Here is a 16,714-nt window from a genome sequence, read left to right as displayed (position 1 = left end):
TTCTCTTGGCTTTTACTCTCACCCATGCCTTCATAAGCTGACTAGAGAGGCTGGAAACCTGGTCACATGTTCGGTGAGAACTCCCAAGGGTGATATTCAAGATCTTTAATGAGCCCTGCAGCATGGCCGGTGATGAGAATGGTTGCTGCTCCTGACACCGGGGAAGGCACCTGGAGGTCTGCTGCTGTGCCTCTGAGTGTGGGGTTGTATCTTTGGGGTGTGATGGGGACACTTGGGGTATAAGGACTTGAACAGAGGCTGCTTTGAGCTGATACGAAAGTCTCTCAGTACTTGAACATCCCGTGTGGCCAAGTTGAGGCTTACAGCTGAAATCAGTCCTAGAGCCACCCTGAGGAAAAGCTTTTTGAGGCAGTGGACTCCTGGAACAGAGAGAACAAACATTGGGAATGGTATTCTCTCTTTCCTTGGAGCTCATCAACTCCTGCCTGTCTCTGCTGCTCCACTCCTCTCCTGTGCTTAGGGCTTCCCTTAGGAACAGGCAGTGCCCTGTCCAAATCCAGCTCCCTGTTCCCTGCTCTTTTCCATGCTAGTGCCATTTGTTTGAGTCTTAATTCTTTCCTTCTCAAATGCCTTCTGCAGGGGTCACAGACTAAATCATGTCAGGCAGCATTTTGGTAGTCAGTTAATACCTATCTAGCAGTTATTAAAATGCCAGATGCACAAGGAGCAAGAGGTAGGCGGGGACATTTCCTTGTGGCACAGCTCAGCCGTGGTTGCCCACAGGCCTTGTGCACAATTCCACTCTTAAACAAATGATGTGTACAGTCAAGTAGAAAGTACAATGAGAAAAGCATAAGCTGTGAGGCTGTGCTCAAATCCTGGCCTGGCTGTGTATTGGCCATTAATCTCATGAAGCCTTAGTTCCCATATCTATAAAATGGACATAATAATTAGATCTCCCTCACAAGACTGTGAAGCTGAAATCACAGCTAGTAAGTGGCAGATACAGTACTGAAGCGCCATTTTAACAATTCTTTGTAGAGAGATTTATTAAAACGTGATTTATAAATGTTTTTCAGTATTTAGTTATGGAAAAAAGGAAGAAACTGATTGCTCCCTGCCAATTTGAACCTCACATATTTTCCCACAATTTGTCTCACAAATGTAGAAGTGTAAGGCTTGTAACTAACTTTCAGAAATCTGTTTCCTGGTTTCTAATTTGAGCTCACTAAAGATGGAAGGGATCGTGCCACAGACCCAGCCAGTGCAGCTCCAGGTGACTGGGATTGGTCAGGTGGATAGGAGTTAGAAACAGGTTACTAGTCTTGGGGGACAGAAGAACTGGCTTTAGCATTAGGTTAAGCAAACCCTTGAAAAACTTAATTCTTGTTTTTGCAGTGCAGTGAGAATGAATGGGTCAGTATTTGGGACCCAATAGAAAAAGCATATTTAGGTTAAATGTTCATATTAAGTCTCCTAGGAGCAAACTTGGTTTGTAATTGTTTAACCCAAAGTTAATATTGCTTCCCAGTCTCATGAAAGAATTGCTTGTGGTTGGGATTATCTGTGTCTCAACTCCATCATCAGCTATTTTACATGTTTTTGATTTGAAATAGACAACCCTTTGGGATTTCTAATGTCTTCTTTATTTTACTCTACACGGAGATCTATGACTTACATGAATAATTTCATCAACATCTGCAAATCCTAAGTTAAGACTTTAAGATGCCCAAATTGGCACGAAAATGTTTAAAGATGGTATTTTAAAGGTAATGTTTAGTTCTGGGAAAGATGTAGTTAGAGGCACTCATACTGTTAATGGTAGTATAAAAAAAACCTCCTGGAAGTGAGTCAGAGATATGTATCAACAGCTCTAAAAATGTATATAACTGCCTTACAGGGATTCCAGTTCTAGTGATAAATCCTACAGAAATAATAAAAGGTACATGTACTTATGCACAAGTATGTTTATCAAAGCATTATTTATAATAGCGACTACTGGAAACATTGTGAATATTCAGTGTTTGGGAATGATTAAATAAACTATAGCATCCCCAAATGAAAGATTACTATAGAAGCAATTAGGTGTGAAGTTTTGGAAGAATTTTTAGTGATATAGAAAATACAACACAATGTAGAAAGAGTTTGTAATTAGTGGGCTAATGTGACAAATATTTATTAAGTACCTAGTATGTGCCAGGCACTGTGGTCAGTGTGCAAAATAGAATTTATATGCCCTCAAAGAATTTATATTCCAGTGGGAAGGGGGTGAAAAGATAATAAATAATGAGCTTAATAAATAATGAATTCTATAGTGAGCTAGCAAATGATAGGTGATGTGGCCAAAAGAAAAAAAAAAAAAAAACTGAACAGGACAAGGGGCATCATCATGAGTTCTGGGGTGAGAGTGAATTGTGATTTTAAATGAGATAATCCAGGGTAGGCCTCATTGTGAAGGCAGTACTGGAGGAAAGACTTGAAGGGGTGAGACTGTTAGCCACATGGAGATGTGGAGAAGAGTCTCAGACAAAGGGGACAGCCAGTGTCAGGGCCAAATAATTGAAGTGGTATAAACAGTGTGATTTCAGTATGGTACAATATATGTGCATGTATTTTATTTATCTCATATATTTTATAAGAAAAACAATTTTTAAATTCTTAATGCTTCCAACTTTCAAATTTTCTCTAAATCAATCTTGAAGGGCAATTATTAAGGTTTTGCAGTGGTCAGTTTTATAAAACCTGTGTTGCAGTGTATTCATTCAGTTTGGGTTTGATGGAAGGTTTAAGATAAGAAGGAAAAACTAGCACAACTCTTTTTTCCCCCATGTCTTTATTGCTAATATCTCCTGACAAGATAGAGACCTTAGTTTTTACAAAACACATGAAAATTACAAGAGTTGCCAAGGTGAGGCAGGCAATGTTCATCCAGAGACCCCTCATTTAAGGAGGCTCAAAGCAGATGCTAAGAGCAGAAAAATAAAATGTTTCAAGGAGGAACTGTAAATAAGGAATTTGGATAAATAATTAGTTTCTAATATTTCACAAACCAGATTGTAATTCAAGTTTGAGATATGATTAACTGAAATCTTAGGTTACTATATTTGTATGAATTCTCCCTTAAAAAATTTATGTAGGAAGGAATAAATGCTTTAATTTTTTAAAGCAGTATCTATTGAAGGAGAACTTATAACACTTCTGTCATTAAGATAGATGTTATTCATCTAGTTTTTCAGTGAATTTAGTTTCCAACAATGACCAATTCCCTTCTTATTTGTTAATATAATGACTTAATATACTCTTCTAACATTTTTTTTTAAATTGACATCAGTATTTCTCAGCATATTTTTTCATTCCTCCCATCAAAACAGAAAAGTCTCAACATATTGTTGGCTGTGTTTATTCCTTTTCTTAAAAAAATTAAGTAGAAATGGTTAGTGCTATGAGCTGAACACTTACAGCTTACTAAACTACTTGAGAGGAAGCAGAACCTATATGGGAACAGGTTTCTGTTTTGAAGTTCCCTCAGAATATTATAAACAGAAGAGAAAAAAAAAAAGTGAGTTCAGAAATGATTAACAAACCACCCTTAGTCAATGCCAAACATGCAAAATCTTTTAAGCCAGGTTCTTTTTAAAAGTTTGTAGTTGGCTAACTCATAGGGAACATTAATAAGGGCAAAGCAGTAGTAGTTGATACTTTTAGGTCTATAGATAAATACTTTATACATATATATTCAAAAACCCTAAACATTTATGAGATAACTTAAACACTCCTGGCTGATATGTTGTATGAATGGCCTGCATATATGCATTATTGTTTAAAAATTCTAGGACAGTTCTCTGAGGTGTGGTTTCGTGGGAATCGTGGATGGAGGAATTGGTATGTCCTGGAATTGAAATGGGTTACTGAGCGCTGCCCCTGCTTTCCTTTCTCTCCGTAAATAAGAAGTGCAGCATCGAGCACTTTTCTTTTTTTTTAAAAAAAAATTTTTTTTTTCAACGTTTATTTATTTTTGGGACAGAGAGAGACAGAGCGTGAACAGGGGAGGGGCAGAGAGAGAGAGGGAGACACAGAATCGGAAACAGGCTCCAGGCTCTGAGCCATCAGCCCAGAGCCCGACGCGGGGCTCGAACTCACGGACCGCGAGATCGTGACCTGGCTGAAGTCGGACGCTTAACCGACTGCGCCACCCAGGCGCCCCTCGAGCACTTTTCTTGATGTTGAACAACCAAATTTACTCCACACCAAAAAATTTTGTCTAGCCTTTGAGAAACAATTTCTAAGTGGAGAGTGAGTCTTGATTTAAGGAACCTGTTTTCACAATTTTCTGTGTTTGCTTGCAAATCTAGCTGGGATGAGGGAAAATGAACGTCTCAATGTGTAATTAAGTATGTGACCTAAAACTGAAATGTGAAGGACTTAGGTGTCGTTGCCACATGAGCTGGTGACGGGTGCTCTTCTGCTATGGGAGACCTGGGAGCAGGCAAGTCACCAGAGGTTCCTTCACCTGGGCTGACTTCATTCCATGATGATGCTAATGTGTACCTACCTCTGTAATTTCTTTCTGAATTGTTACTCTGAAAGATTCAAAGTTGAGAAATTGAGGCTCACAATTCCTCGCAGAGTGGGAAAGCATCATAGCCATTTCCCCAAAAGACAGCTGAGCAGAAGCAGCATCCTCAGGAGGCGGAACTTGAATTCAGACTCCTGGGGTGCCACTCCCCACCCTGTGCCACACAGTTCTCACTTAGCTTTATTTTCTGTGTATCCAACCACATACATAAGAGTCCTGCGTTCTTCCTGCCATGGGAGCATCAAACTTAGCAATTATGTTTGCGTTTTACAGCTTTAGTCATCAAATGTCCCGTTCCGGCCGCGGTTTCCCTTTAGTGCACGTTCTTAAAAACGTAAAGGACCAATAGGTAACGATGACTAATTGCTTTTGGTGTAATAGCTGTTTATGTTTTTGAACCTGCGTTCCAAGTCTGTCTGTTCCTGTGTTTGTTACTCTGAAACAAAGACCACATTTAGGCTAGGATTTATCTTATTTTAACCTTCTTTGTGTTTTCATTCCCAGCAACCTGTATGGTTCCTGGCACTCAGCAGGGTTTCAGTAAAAACATTTAATGAGGGAGTCGCACCTCCGTCCACAAGAGTCTCTGTATTTATTCAAACTGCAATGCAACTATTGAAGTTCTCTCTTCAAATACAAAAATGCAAAATATCCAGAAACACCATCTCAATTCCTTCCTCAATTCCTTCCTCACTCATGTTTTGATATTACCCACCGAAGAGTAGCTTAATATAATAAGTAGAACTTCTAAACACATCCCTAAGCAACTTCTGACCCCTTAAAATGAAAATCTTTCTGTAGAGGAAACTGTGTAGAATTGTTTCACCTTTAATTGATTGAAGATAATGGTGCTCAGAACTATTTTTGAAAATAATCTTGATCTAAAGGGGAAAAAAAAATACATGTGTTTCTTTTGAGTGCTGCTTCTTCATTTTTCTAATGGGCTCTTCACTATTGTTTTGTCTGAATGCAGTTTTTTATTTGTGTTATTCCAGACGTGGTCCTACCGCAAGCATCTTTAAACCAGACATTAATAGCATAGTTCACAGTCATTACTGCCAGTGCTCAAACACAAATATTGCATTTGTGTTTGCAAAGCTACACATCAGATGTTAATTAAGTGCATTTGGGTTTTTTTCTGCTTAAACAATCTGGCATAAAGAGTTTACATCTATATCAGTTCACCATAAGGTCTCTACAATATCTGAATCACCAGCCATACAGTATATGATAAATACTGTGTTTCCACACAAGAAAATAACAGAATTGTCAGGAAAACATCAGGCCTGTTATATATCCCTGTGAAATAATAGCAACTGAATCTCAGTTTCTTTTTCTTTTTGATAAAAAAAAGTATTTAACTAGGAGTAAACACCAATATTTAGAATGATAAATTTTTCATTAAAGAACACATGGAAAGCGAAACCATACCAAAGATTTTTTTCCTTGTTTTTAGCTTGCTTCAGGGCGTTTTGACAGTTGCGTTGGAATAAAATTGGAATTTCAGCTTTGCAGTGAGGAGATTCATGCTGCCGCCAGAGCAGCCGAGTGCCAATCTGCGGGAGGCGGGAGCCTAGCGAAACCGCAAACTGAGAAACAAACTTTCACATCAGGTTTCTAATTTTAGAGCAAAAAATGGAATTACTTTAATTGTGACATTTAACTAGAAATACGATTTGCTGGGATTAATTATCTCCCTTATTTAAAAATTCTCACTAAGTTTAAATTAGCATAAAAAATCAAATTCAGCATTCGAATAAGGTCAATGGGACTGCTGGATTTAAATGCAGAATTAGATTCTTTAGAATTGGATCACCATATTGGTGTTGGACTTGGGGAGGATTAAATTGAGGAAATTGGAAAAGCATGCATTTGGGCAGAAAGCAGGTTTTTTTTTTTTGTTTTGTTTTGTTTTTTTTCCTCTCTCTCTCTCTCTCTCTCTTTTTTTTTCCAAGGGAGAAATGGGTCGTGGCCTCATAACCCCATAGGGAGGAAACTACTACCTGATTAGGTCAGAAAGTTCTCAGATTCATTGAATGTCTCTGTGTGTTCACTGCTTGAATAAGGTAAAGCACTAAAACAAAATAACTTATTGTGTAAGTAAAGTTTAACAGAATTTAAAATACATATAACAAGGGCATATGCAGAAAATGATCATTCTGTGTTCATTGGTTACCTCTTATTTTAGGTAAAAGAATATAAAAGTTACTTCTGATGTTTAATTTTATTTTTTCTCAGAAACAATTAACTTTAAAGTAGGCTTTTGAGGGAAATTTTATTTTAATTAAGTAAATCATTGTTGGTACAAGTGTATTCTTTATGGAACTCTTGCACTATAAGCTTAATATCTAAACTTTTAAAAATCTTTAACAATTTATCTTAGGAAATGAATTCATTTACTAGCAAGAATGATCAGTTTTGCAAAGTCTACTAAAAAAGGGGAGAGTTATGAGGCTCATGGTGGTAAAAGGCCCTTTAGAATTTGCTGGGTAGGAGAGTTAGGAAAAGTCCTATGACTATAGGGATGGAATGGCCCATGCCACCGTAGTGTGGGGAAGAAGAGCTTGGGGTCTATATGAAGAAGTTTCTGTTGAAGGTGACTTGTTCCCCATTCGGATAAACTACATGTGAATATCTGAATATGTGTTGGCATATCGAAGTTCTGGAATAGCAAAGCACAATGGGTCCAATATGTATTTCGAATAGTTGAACTTACTGTATAACCTAGCACATGGATATTCCTCAGCAAAATCTGAGTGTGATCCAACTATTTGTTGCAAAGATGGTAGAGATGAGGCCCCTTCTCCAGTCAGAGTAAGGTATGTATATTGGCTTTGAGGAAATAGGACTATTTGTAACATTACCTGTTGGGGGGTAGAGGAGAGAGAAACCATGCTTGGATATTTTGTTAATGAATGACATTAGCATTGACAAAAAAATTTCCAATCGTACTCTGTGAAATGTTAAAACCGATATAATTCTCAAAGATATTTAGAGTAAGTGATTGGTATATGAAATTATGAGAGAGAGATGTATTGACTGTTAGGAAATTTAATTTTTATGAAATCAGCATTATGGAGAAATGTAATCTGATTCATTCCTGCAGAATTCCCAGTAGGAGGAGGCCCAGCTTCGGGAGTTGAAATGTTTCATTATGTACATGTGTGGGAAAAAGATGAAATGTGGTTTCCGTGTGCTGATTTTCCGTAAAACGTCTATTAGTATGAAAGTACACAGACTAGGCAGCAAAACCCCCAAACCACGGCTGTCTGGGAGAAAGTGAACTCAGCAGGATATCTCTGATGGATACTGACATCATGAGTAATAAGTTTGAAAGTAGCAAGAAAAAGCAATGACAGTAAAATAATGTTGAAGTAGTAGCTAAGGAATTGTCATATGCTGAAGATGAGGTCAGCCTTTTATCCCCCATCAATCTGTAGTCAACTTTGCTTTTAGAAATGTAAGGTTCCCCCCAAATGAAGAAATTGCAAACCTAAGCTTTTTATACCAATGCTAATTTAACCAAGTTGTCCGTCTTATAACATAAACTATAATTAGAGCAGGGCTATTTATGTAACATGAGCTACACCATCCCTGAAGCAGGGAAAAGCAGGACATTTGCCCCTGGGCTCTAGAGTAACAGGGCACTAGAGTGGCAATGTCAGTCCCAGTCACTTGGGAAGCTGGAAATGGAAGAAAGAGGTGCTATCAACAGGTTATACCAAAAAAGGTATACATAATGCTCCAAAGCCTGTCAAATCCACATTGTCATGAGACACACAAGTATCTTTGCCATTCCCAATTCCAAGGCTGTTTGTCACTTTTTAGTGACCTTATTCCCTTATCAAGACTGTTGTTGAGATTAATTTGAATCAGATGTTAGCCTAACTCTGCCAGGTGTGTATTTGAGGAGGAAGGGATGGGCACACAGTATGATTTACTCCTGTCTTCCTGACCCTGAGGCTTGGCATTGAATTGCAACCCCTGTTGAAATGGCCTTGGAAGTGACCTCCAAGACCTTTTACTGCTGTTGATATTTAGTTATCAAGTGTGCTTTCCTTTTTCTGTTGAAATGTTGGAAGGTCTGGGTTCTTCTTAACTATTCTAGAAAAAGTGTCCTTCAAATACTTTTAGAGTAGATAAAAGTATTTGCTTGTAGCTCAGATAGCTCTGTTATATACAAATAAACATATAAATAAATAAATAAATAACTTTTAGAAAATTCTGGAGTTGATAATGAGGAATATTTGTACTATTTTTAAATAAAATAAAGGAAATTCCTTGGACTGAAATTGGCTAAAGGATAGAACCTTCAAAAATGAGGCTTTTGCTTTGCTTGATTAGCATGCTCCTCTAATAACTTAGGCATTGGAGCCAGCCCATATGTGATGAGCTGCAGTGGTACTATAGACTCTCAAGACTTGGCCTTGGGAAAAGAGACCACTAGTGCCACTGGGGGCTCAAATGCCAGGGATTGAATGGCGTCCAAACAATGACTGTTCCTCATGAAGGGAAAATTGAGATAGCTTGCAATGTAGAGCGTTTTGAAGACCAAGAAGCTACAGAAACCTCAGAAACCTTTCAATACACGGCTTACAGTGTTCTTGGGATCAATCTTCTTATGTATCTCCTAATTACATAGAAACTCAAGTTAAAAAGTTGGCGAGTGATCCAGGAATTGGTACTATGGGGAGTGTGTTAATTGGATTTACACCCCAAGTGTGTAAGAACTGTGCTGAATATGCCATAAAAGAAAGTATTGAGGAAGTTTAGAAGGTACTGGGAGGTATTTTCATGTGATCCAATCTAAGGCTTCCCTAAAATGTTAAGGAAAATGACAATCACTACAAAGTTTTCTTTTGGCCAATGAGGATAAAAGGAAGATACAAAGAGCTTGGTTGTAGCTGTGTATTGGAAAATTGGAAGCATTTTCTGTTCAACAAAAACAGGTGTTTATAGATTGTCAATAATCACCCGATAGTATTTCTAGTTGTCGTCTTGTTTCATGAGAACCTAACTCTGTATCAAGTTTATGCCCTTGTGTACTTTAGAAGCCATCCTGAGTCAGCTGGATAAAATGGCTGTGGATGCTGAACTACCTTTAATTATTGTGAACAAACTAAAAATGGATTCAATTTAATTGAATTAATTCAGTTAATTTCCTGAACTCTTTATTCCTGAGTGTTGTATTCAATTCTCAGTTTTCAAGCAATCATTTTTTTCTTAAATGTACACTTTGAAAGATCAAGTACTGGGACACCTGGGTGACTCAGTCAGTTATGCATTGACTCTTGATTTTGGCTCGGTCATGATCTGACAGTCCTGAGATCAAGCCCTGTCAGATCAGGCAATGCACTGGGCATTGAGTCTACTTGATTCTCTCTCTCCCTCTGCCCTTCCCATTTGCACATGCATATCCCTCTGTCAAAACAAACAAAAACAAAATAAAACAAAACAAAAACCAAAAGATTACACTAAATGACTAAAGCATTAGGGGGAGAATTAGAAAATACAATTCCTTTTTCAAAGCATGATTGTCCTTTTTTGCCTTCCCACTTTTATAATGACCTGTTGTTCAATCTAGAGGTAACTCCAACAGCCAGATTTGTCTAGTTTTTTAATGTTTATATAGGGAGATGGAATGGTGGTATTGGGCATGACTTCAAGGAATTGTGTTTATCTTTTTTGGAATTTAAATGGAAAGTCTAAAAGTTTAGGGAATGTATTGCTTTTGAGTGAAGAGAAGGGTATTAGTGGAAGAATTTCATTTGAAAGAAATAAAAATATGTAGCCTCTTTGTGAACTAAAAGAAGCCACTTGTTGATTCTGGCAATTTTATGTAAATCTTTAGTATTTATATTGCTTTAGTACAAGATGATTTCTCTCCATAAGGCACAAGGAAACAAATTTTTCCATAGATTTTTTTAGCAAGAAAGATTGTTGTATTGTTGTCTAGGAAGAACATGTAATATGAATTTATTTAATGAATAAAAAAATAAAAAAGAGGTTGAACTTAATCTCTTTATAAGATTTAGTCACCTATCCTTATGTTTTTTACTTGCATTTGACTCTTGAATATGATCACATTAATTTTACTCCAGAATTGTGATTCTGTGAGTGTTTTCTCTTCACTGTCAATATAAATACCACAAAGATAGAGAAATGCTGGAGTAGGTATGGTTGTAAGTCATAAAGAAGTTTAGTTGCTGTCCATTTAGATCCAGTGGGCCAATTCCTCCATCTGTGAGATGAGAGCTGAGAAGCAGAAACAGTTCATTCTTCTCTTACTTTGGCAAAGGCCATGTGGCCTAGTAGGGGGAGAGCACTGGTCAATGGATTAGAGGACTTGGGTTCTGCTCTTTGTTCTCACCTTCCATGTAGCCACAGTTCCATTACCTATTGAGTAGGGAAAATAGTTCTCACCTTGATGGAGGGCTGTATTCTGAGGGAATAAAACAGAAGTACTTGGTAGACCTGTAATGTACAAATGAAATGTATTATTCATACTCTTTCCAGATCTCTTGTAGAAGTTTGGTTTAGTTGTCGCATCAGTATTAAACAGATGAGAGAGGGTAAAAACACATGATGCCACTGAGTCATTTGGAGTTGTAGGAGTTGAGAGATTTGCCAGTTATGTGGATTAGCTTCTTCAGGTTCCTATCACTGCATTCCAGACCACTGGCTTCGAGCAAGGCCTATTGAAAACCAAACGTCTATTTAATGGGTACAGAGTTCCAGTTTTGGAAGTTGAAAAAATTCTGGAGGTGGATGGTGGGGATGGTTGCACAGCAATGTGAATCTTAAGTGCCACTGAACTATATACTTAGAAATCGTTAAAATGGTAAATTTTATGCTGTGTATATTTTACCACAATTAATTACTAAAAAGTGTATATTAATTTCAGAAAAGTTAAAAAAACAAGCATGTGAATAATTTCACTAAGCCTACACTTTCTAAATAAAATGTTGGCAATTTTCTAATATCTGTTACAGTATACAAACGTGAGACCTGTTTTTCCCTTTTAATCTATTATTATGGACCCTGCAACTACATATGAAGTTTAGTTAATGGTGTAAAATAGAGCTAATTAAATTTGGCCTTTGATTCAGCTATTTAAAAAAGGGTAACTTACTATTTTCCTTAAATAATTTTCAAAACCAACACCATCATACTTCTTACCTCTTGTTCATATTCTAGTTCCCCTTTTCCTTCTATTTTCTCTCTTCTCCCCCCTTCTGCCTTGCTGCATCACGGTTCTTTAAAAAATTTGAAACAGCTGTACGTTCCCGAAGGTTGATCCTATGGTTGGATACAGTATGTATCACCAGCTTTTCCTATGCAGGAACTGGTGGAAGTAGCTGGGATGGATCTATAACAACTAAGGATTATCAAATTGGATTGAGAAAATCTGACAAAATGAGCTAGGAAGTACCCTGACTCATACTAACCTTTTCTCTTATTGGCCTCCTAAAAACAAAGTGACGGTTCATGCAAATGTTTCCGCAGTATTTTTCTTTTCATCGGACCACAAAGTGGACATTGTATGGAGTGTGGCTTCATAGCTCCTCTGACCTCTGGCTCCTGCCAGATGGCTTTGCCCATGACTTGTGCCTGTTGCAAATGGAACAAAATCCATGTGGACGAATAGATTTTACAGTCTATCATCTCTTTAGTGTTTTTGTTCTTTCCCACTTTAAACTTCAACGTTCAGTTTCTTAAGAAGAGAGACAAGGAAAGCAAAAAGCTAGGTTCCGAGGGTGATAAGGACTTTTGCCGTTGTTATTGCGCAGTGGGTTGTCATTTGTTTCCAACCTGAATTTGGGCTCGACTCAACAGTAAATGAAAACTACTTTCAGCATAAAGGGCAGAGGGTGGGCAAAATAAAATATAACTGCAAAATAAAACAAAATGGGGGAGGGTGATATTTTCATTCCTCAACATAATGAAAAGCCTTGCTCTATAATTGGTTTGTACTGTCTTGGAAGTGGCGTCCACGGCCCACAAAGGACCACTCTATGAGAGATCTGCAAGGAATTTATCATTCCCTCTGGCTGAGCCAACGCAGGCTTGATATACAATTTTGTTTAGTATAAATATTCTCATGTTACTGTTTACTCTGTGGGGATATGAGGATCTCACTGACAGGGTACGTGCTCCACTGCCTTGCTTTTAAAAGGCATTTATTTGACTCTGTTTGTACTTGCCCAGAAACTTCAGAGAACAGCCCAGGAACTTGTTTGATAAGCATCCAGACCATGCTCCCGGAATATGTCGTGCTCGAGGGGTTAGAAAAGCTTATTGTTTTAAGCAGGCCTGCATATGGCTTCGTAGGATCCCATTTTTCATAAGTAGGAACAATTAGGGCAGAATTAGAATACTTCTCTAGGGTATAAGGAGCAGCCCTGGTGAGCGTGGTTCTGTTGGACTCACTCTGACATTGGGTAACTCGGCCACTTCTTTTGTCCCTGTTTGCAGCATTTTGAGGCAAATTAGTTTGTTGTAAATTAAGGTGTGAGTCAGAGACCTCAGCACGGAATAAATTTCTCTCTGTAAAGGTGTAGTGTGCGCATCGTCCAGCTATTGTCTCTCAGCCACACGCCCCTCCTTCCGTGCACTTCTTTATACCACTGGGATTCTGCACACCGAATTTCTTCTTGGCCAGCTGGTTTCCTGTTAGGCTGCCCATTTCCTGCCAGTATGGGGTGCTGGATGGGGAGGCTGTGGAGCTGGAGGAGGAGAGGGACTTTCTCTTCCCTATTTGCTTCCCACCGCGGCAGTGGCTCTCGAACTGACAGGGGCTCCCCGTTCCAGGACACTTTTTTTCTGACACTTTCAGAACTGGCCTCTTCCTGTTCCATAGAAGCCCCTGCAAGGGCTCTCCTCTAGCTTCTAGGCTCTGAACCCCAGGCTCCCCTGTTCCTTCAGCCTTACGGCCTGCTGCTTCCTGTCGTTGTATCGCGGGGTTACCATTTTCTGTCTTTTCCTCTTTTTGTTTTCCAACAATTTTGGTTGACCAATTTTTTATGTTACCTCTTTTGAAATACTTAATGCAGTTACTGTTTTCCTGACTGGATCCTATCAGAAATAAATCTATCAGCAGACTGAATTGAAGGAAGGGAGAATAAGGCAGGAAATATTCAGTGTAAATATAGTTTTATTGAAAACAACCCATTGATGGTTACTTGCCTTTTTTTTGACATTAGCATTTTATTCTCATAATTTCAATGTTTTCTTTATTGTTGAATCCTATGTTCCCTTTGACAGTCTTGTTATTCCTTCAGCTAACAGGGAGACTGAATATTGACCTGCATTAAGGGTGCAAAATATCATGGTACACTATTGGGTGTAGTTTTCCAATGAATGTCTTTCATGTGGTAGCTTATTCCTCAATTAAAAATGTAGACTAATATAATTTTTAAAATTAAGTTCTTTTCAATTATGATATTTATGTGTCTTTCCTTTTGTAACCATCTTCCCTTGCCAGGTAAATGATGTTTTTTAGCTGATGGTAGGCTCTCAGCCAAATAACTTTCCCAAACCTTCTGGGTAGCATCCTACTAGCTTTTCTTAGTAGAAAGGAAGTCACTGCAGCCAGTCACTGTTTCCTAACTTCTTAGGTACTTACATCTTCATGAAGACCAACTTCTTTGGAAAAAGTAATCATTGTTATTGATGTAGTCTAGTAAGGACCTACTACTGTAAAACTATATTGTGTCCAGTAAGCATAATGAATTTGTGGTAATTGTCCCAACATTATGTTTAATAGTTCATCTTCCTTTATGATATCCACACCAATATTTCACAAGGATTAAAGGAAGATAAAATAGCAACATGCAGGAAAAGAAGTCTTTAGTGAGCCCTGAGCTCTGTTAGCGTCATTAATTGTGACTACCTTCTACTGAATTCCTAGGAGGTGTCAGGTACTATTATATGATTTCACAACAACTCTCTGGAGTAAATGACTGTAAAGTAATAAAATTCTCCAAGTTCCTTTTAACTCCCTGGGTCAACCAGGATCCTTTTCCTACCATATCCCATATCCTGTAGATTTATACCACTGCTCTAACCCTAAACAGTTCCCATGGACTCCAGGCTTCTCCTCCTGGTCCTGGTCAGCTTTTGTCTTTAGTTTTTTTGTGATCCAGTTAGATTCGTACATCCAGGAGGTTGATCCTCCCCTTTTGTGGTATTTCTATGGGATAGTCCACCACAGAATCCTGAAATTTCCTCCAGACCTTAGACCTCTTTCCAATATTTCTCTACTCTTCTCATTTAAAATTTCATCCAGCTCTGTCTTTTACACAATTAGAATATACTGAATTCTTTCTCATTTGTTCCTTCCTGCATCTGGAAGATCCATCAGCATCTGGTCTCATAGCTTCCTCCCCTGGACTGTCACTGTATCCTGTGCAGGAGTGTGCTACTAGGCACAACCCTGCCTCCTCAAGCGAGGAAGCAGAGGAGGAAGCCCCACACCCTCAGACTTCTCCCAGCTGAATTTCCAAAATTGAGGCACAAAACTTACTCCAATTAATTAGGAGATTCCTGAAATTGCTCCCACTGTCCTCAAAGAGTCAAGTCAGTCACAGGACCTAAAATGGTCCCCTTCAGTGTTTAACTCAGGGAGGAAAATTGCCACCAGATGGTGCCAAAACTGCAGCTAGGACCAGGTGGATTTGAGTGTGCAGCCAGTACCCTAGCACTCCTGGCTGCCTGACTGTAGAGAGTCACTTGGGTTATTTTGGTTTGAATTCACTTCCCCACATTTTATGCAATGATGTTTTTTGGACTGGACACATTGAGTTGTGTCCAGTGGCAGGGGTTGATTCATCTCTTATTTGTCTTGTTGACTACACTGTACAGTCTTTTGGGCTTCATTCACAGCATTTACTGAGCACCTACTATGTTTTAGTGGTGCAGATTTACCATGATGCGAATGAAATGTAAGCTACAGATGCCCTCACTTGAATGAAGCCCTTGTAAGGCCTTGGAAAGGTCCTGGTAATAAACTCATAAGGTCATATGATTTTGTAACACTGGCAAACATATGATGTGTTTGCCACAGTTTGTTCAAACTGGTGTCTCTTCCCAATTATATTTCTCCATTAAACTTCCTCTCATGACAGGTGGTATTAGAGTGACCAGGGTCAGCTTCGTGGGCTTGCAGCCTGTGCAACCGCACAGGGTCCTGTGCATGGTTTATATGCTCTGCTGTCACTGAAATTCTGAATAATTTTTAAGAAGAGGACCCCCATTTTCATTTGTACTGGGTCCCACAAATTATGTAGCTGATTCTGGGAGTCTCCATGGGCATTTTCAGACCCGGTTAAAGGGGAAGTTGAGCTGGGGATAATTTGGATTTAGCAGGATATACGTATAGGTCCATAGTTACTTCCATACATAGTTAAGTCAGTGCCAACTTCTCCAGTGTAGGAATGGCTTCCAGGAATCCTCTCACCCACTGTGATGGCTCACCACAAAGCTGGGCAAGAGGATTGTCACAAATGATGTGTCCTCTGGTGCTAGCACCAGAAGTATGTAAGTTGTGGAGGGAAAACAAGGTTCAGGAGGTATGGAGCTAGAAGCTAGTCTCTGGAAAATCTTTCCCATTTTTAGTAGCATAAAACTGTAAGCAAAGGATGTGGTTCTTAATAATGCCCATCTAAAACAGAAACTGTCCTGCAGAAGTATACATGTTGATGTAGTATATACTGTTGTAAATACACTAGGTTATTTGCTTTTTTCATGATAATCATATAAAATAGAACTCAAAATTCCTAGTTTTTTTTGGGGGGGGGCGGGGAACAGATCTCTGGTAAAACTAAAAAGAGTAAGTGTGTCCGTGTGGGACGTTGCATTCCAAATGTTAATAATTATAAACAGATTTCTATCAACCATTCTAGAAAAAAGAATGAATTTGCTTTATATTCTCTCTATATAAATGGCAATTCATTGTTATTTGAATAAGTGATCAAAGAGTATGCAGCCATAAAAGTGGAAACATGTAGAAAAGTATTATAGAGATAATTAGTAAACATGCCATGTTATTTTTTCAGGAATTTGCAATAATGATAATAATTCTCTGATTTTAAAAATGTATAATTTATTTTAATTTATTTTCTCATTCTAAATTCACTTATGAGCTTAGTTTTTAATTTTCATTTGTTTATTTTTGAG

General features: G+C 38.3%; 1 protein-coding gene across 1 annotated transcript in view; it reads left to right on the top strand.

Annotated features, from left to right (window-relative positions):
• The window catches only part of FTCDNL1 (formiminotransferase cyclodeaminase N-terminal like), a 38,187-nt gene extending 28,850 nt beyond the window's left edge, over positions 1–9,337 (top strand). The window contains 3 exon segments of the mRNA XM_025929596.2: positions 8,903–9,001; positions 9,004–9,141; positions 9,144–9,337. Of these exon segments, the coding sequence (XP_025785381.2) occupies positions 8,903–9,001; positions 9,004–9,141; positions 9,144–9,337 (431 nt within the window).
• The last annotated feature ends 7,377 nt before the right edge of the window (positions 9,338–16,714 follow it).

This window comes from Puma concolor, chromosome C1, assembly GCF_028749965.1.
Source record: "Puma concolor isolate L17-30 chromosome C1, mPumCon1.1.hap2, whole genome shotgun sequence".
Classification (NCBI taxonomy): Eukaryota; Metazoa; Chordata; class Mammalia; order Carnivora; family Felidae; genus Puma; species Puma concolor.
This window is presented reverse-complemented; position numbering and strand designations above follow the sequence as displayed.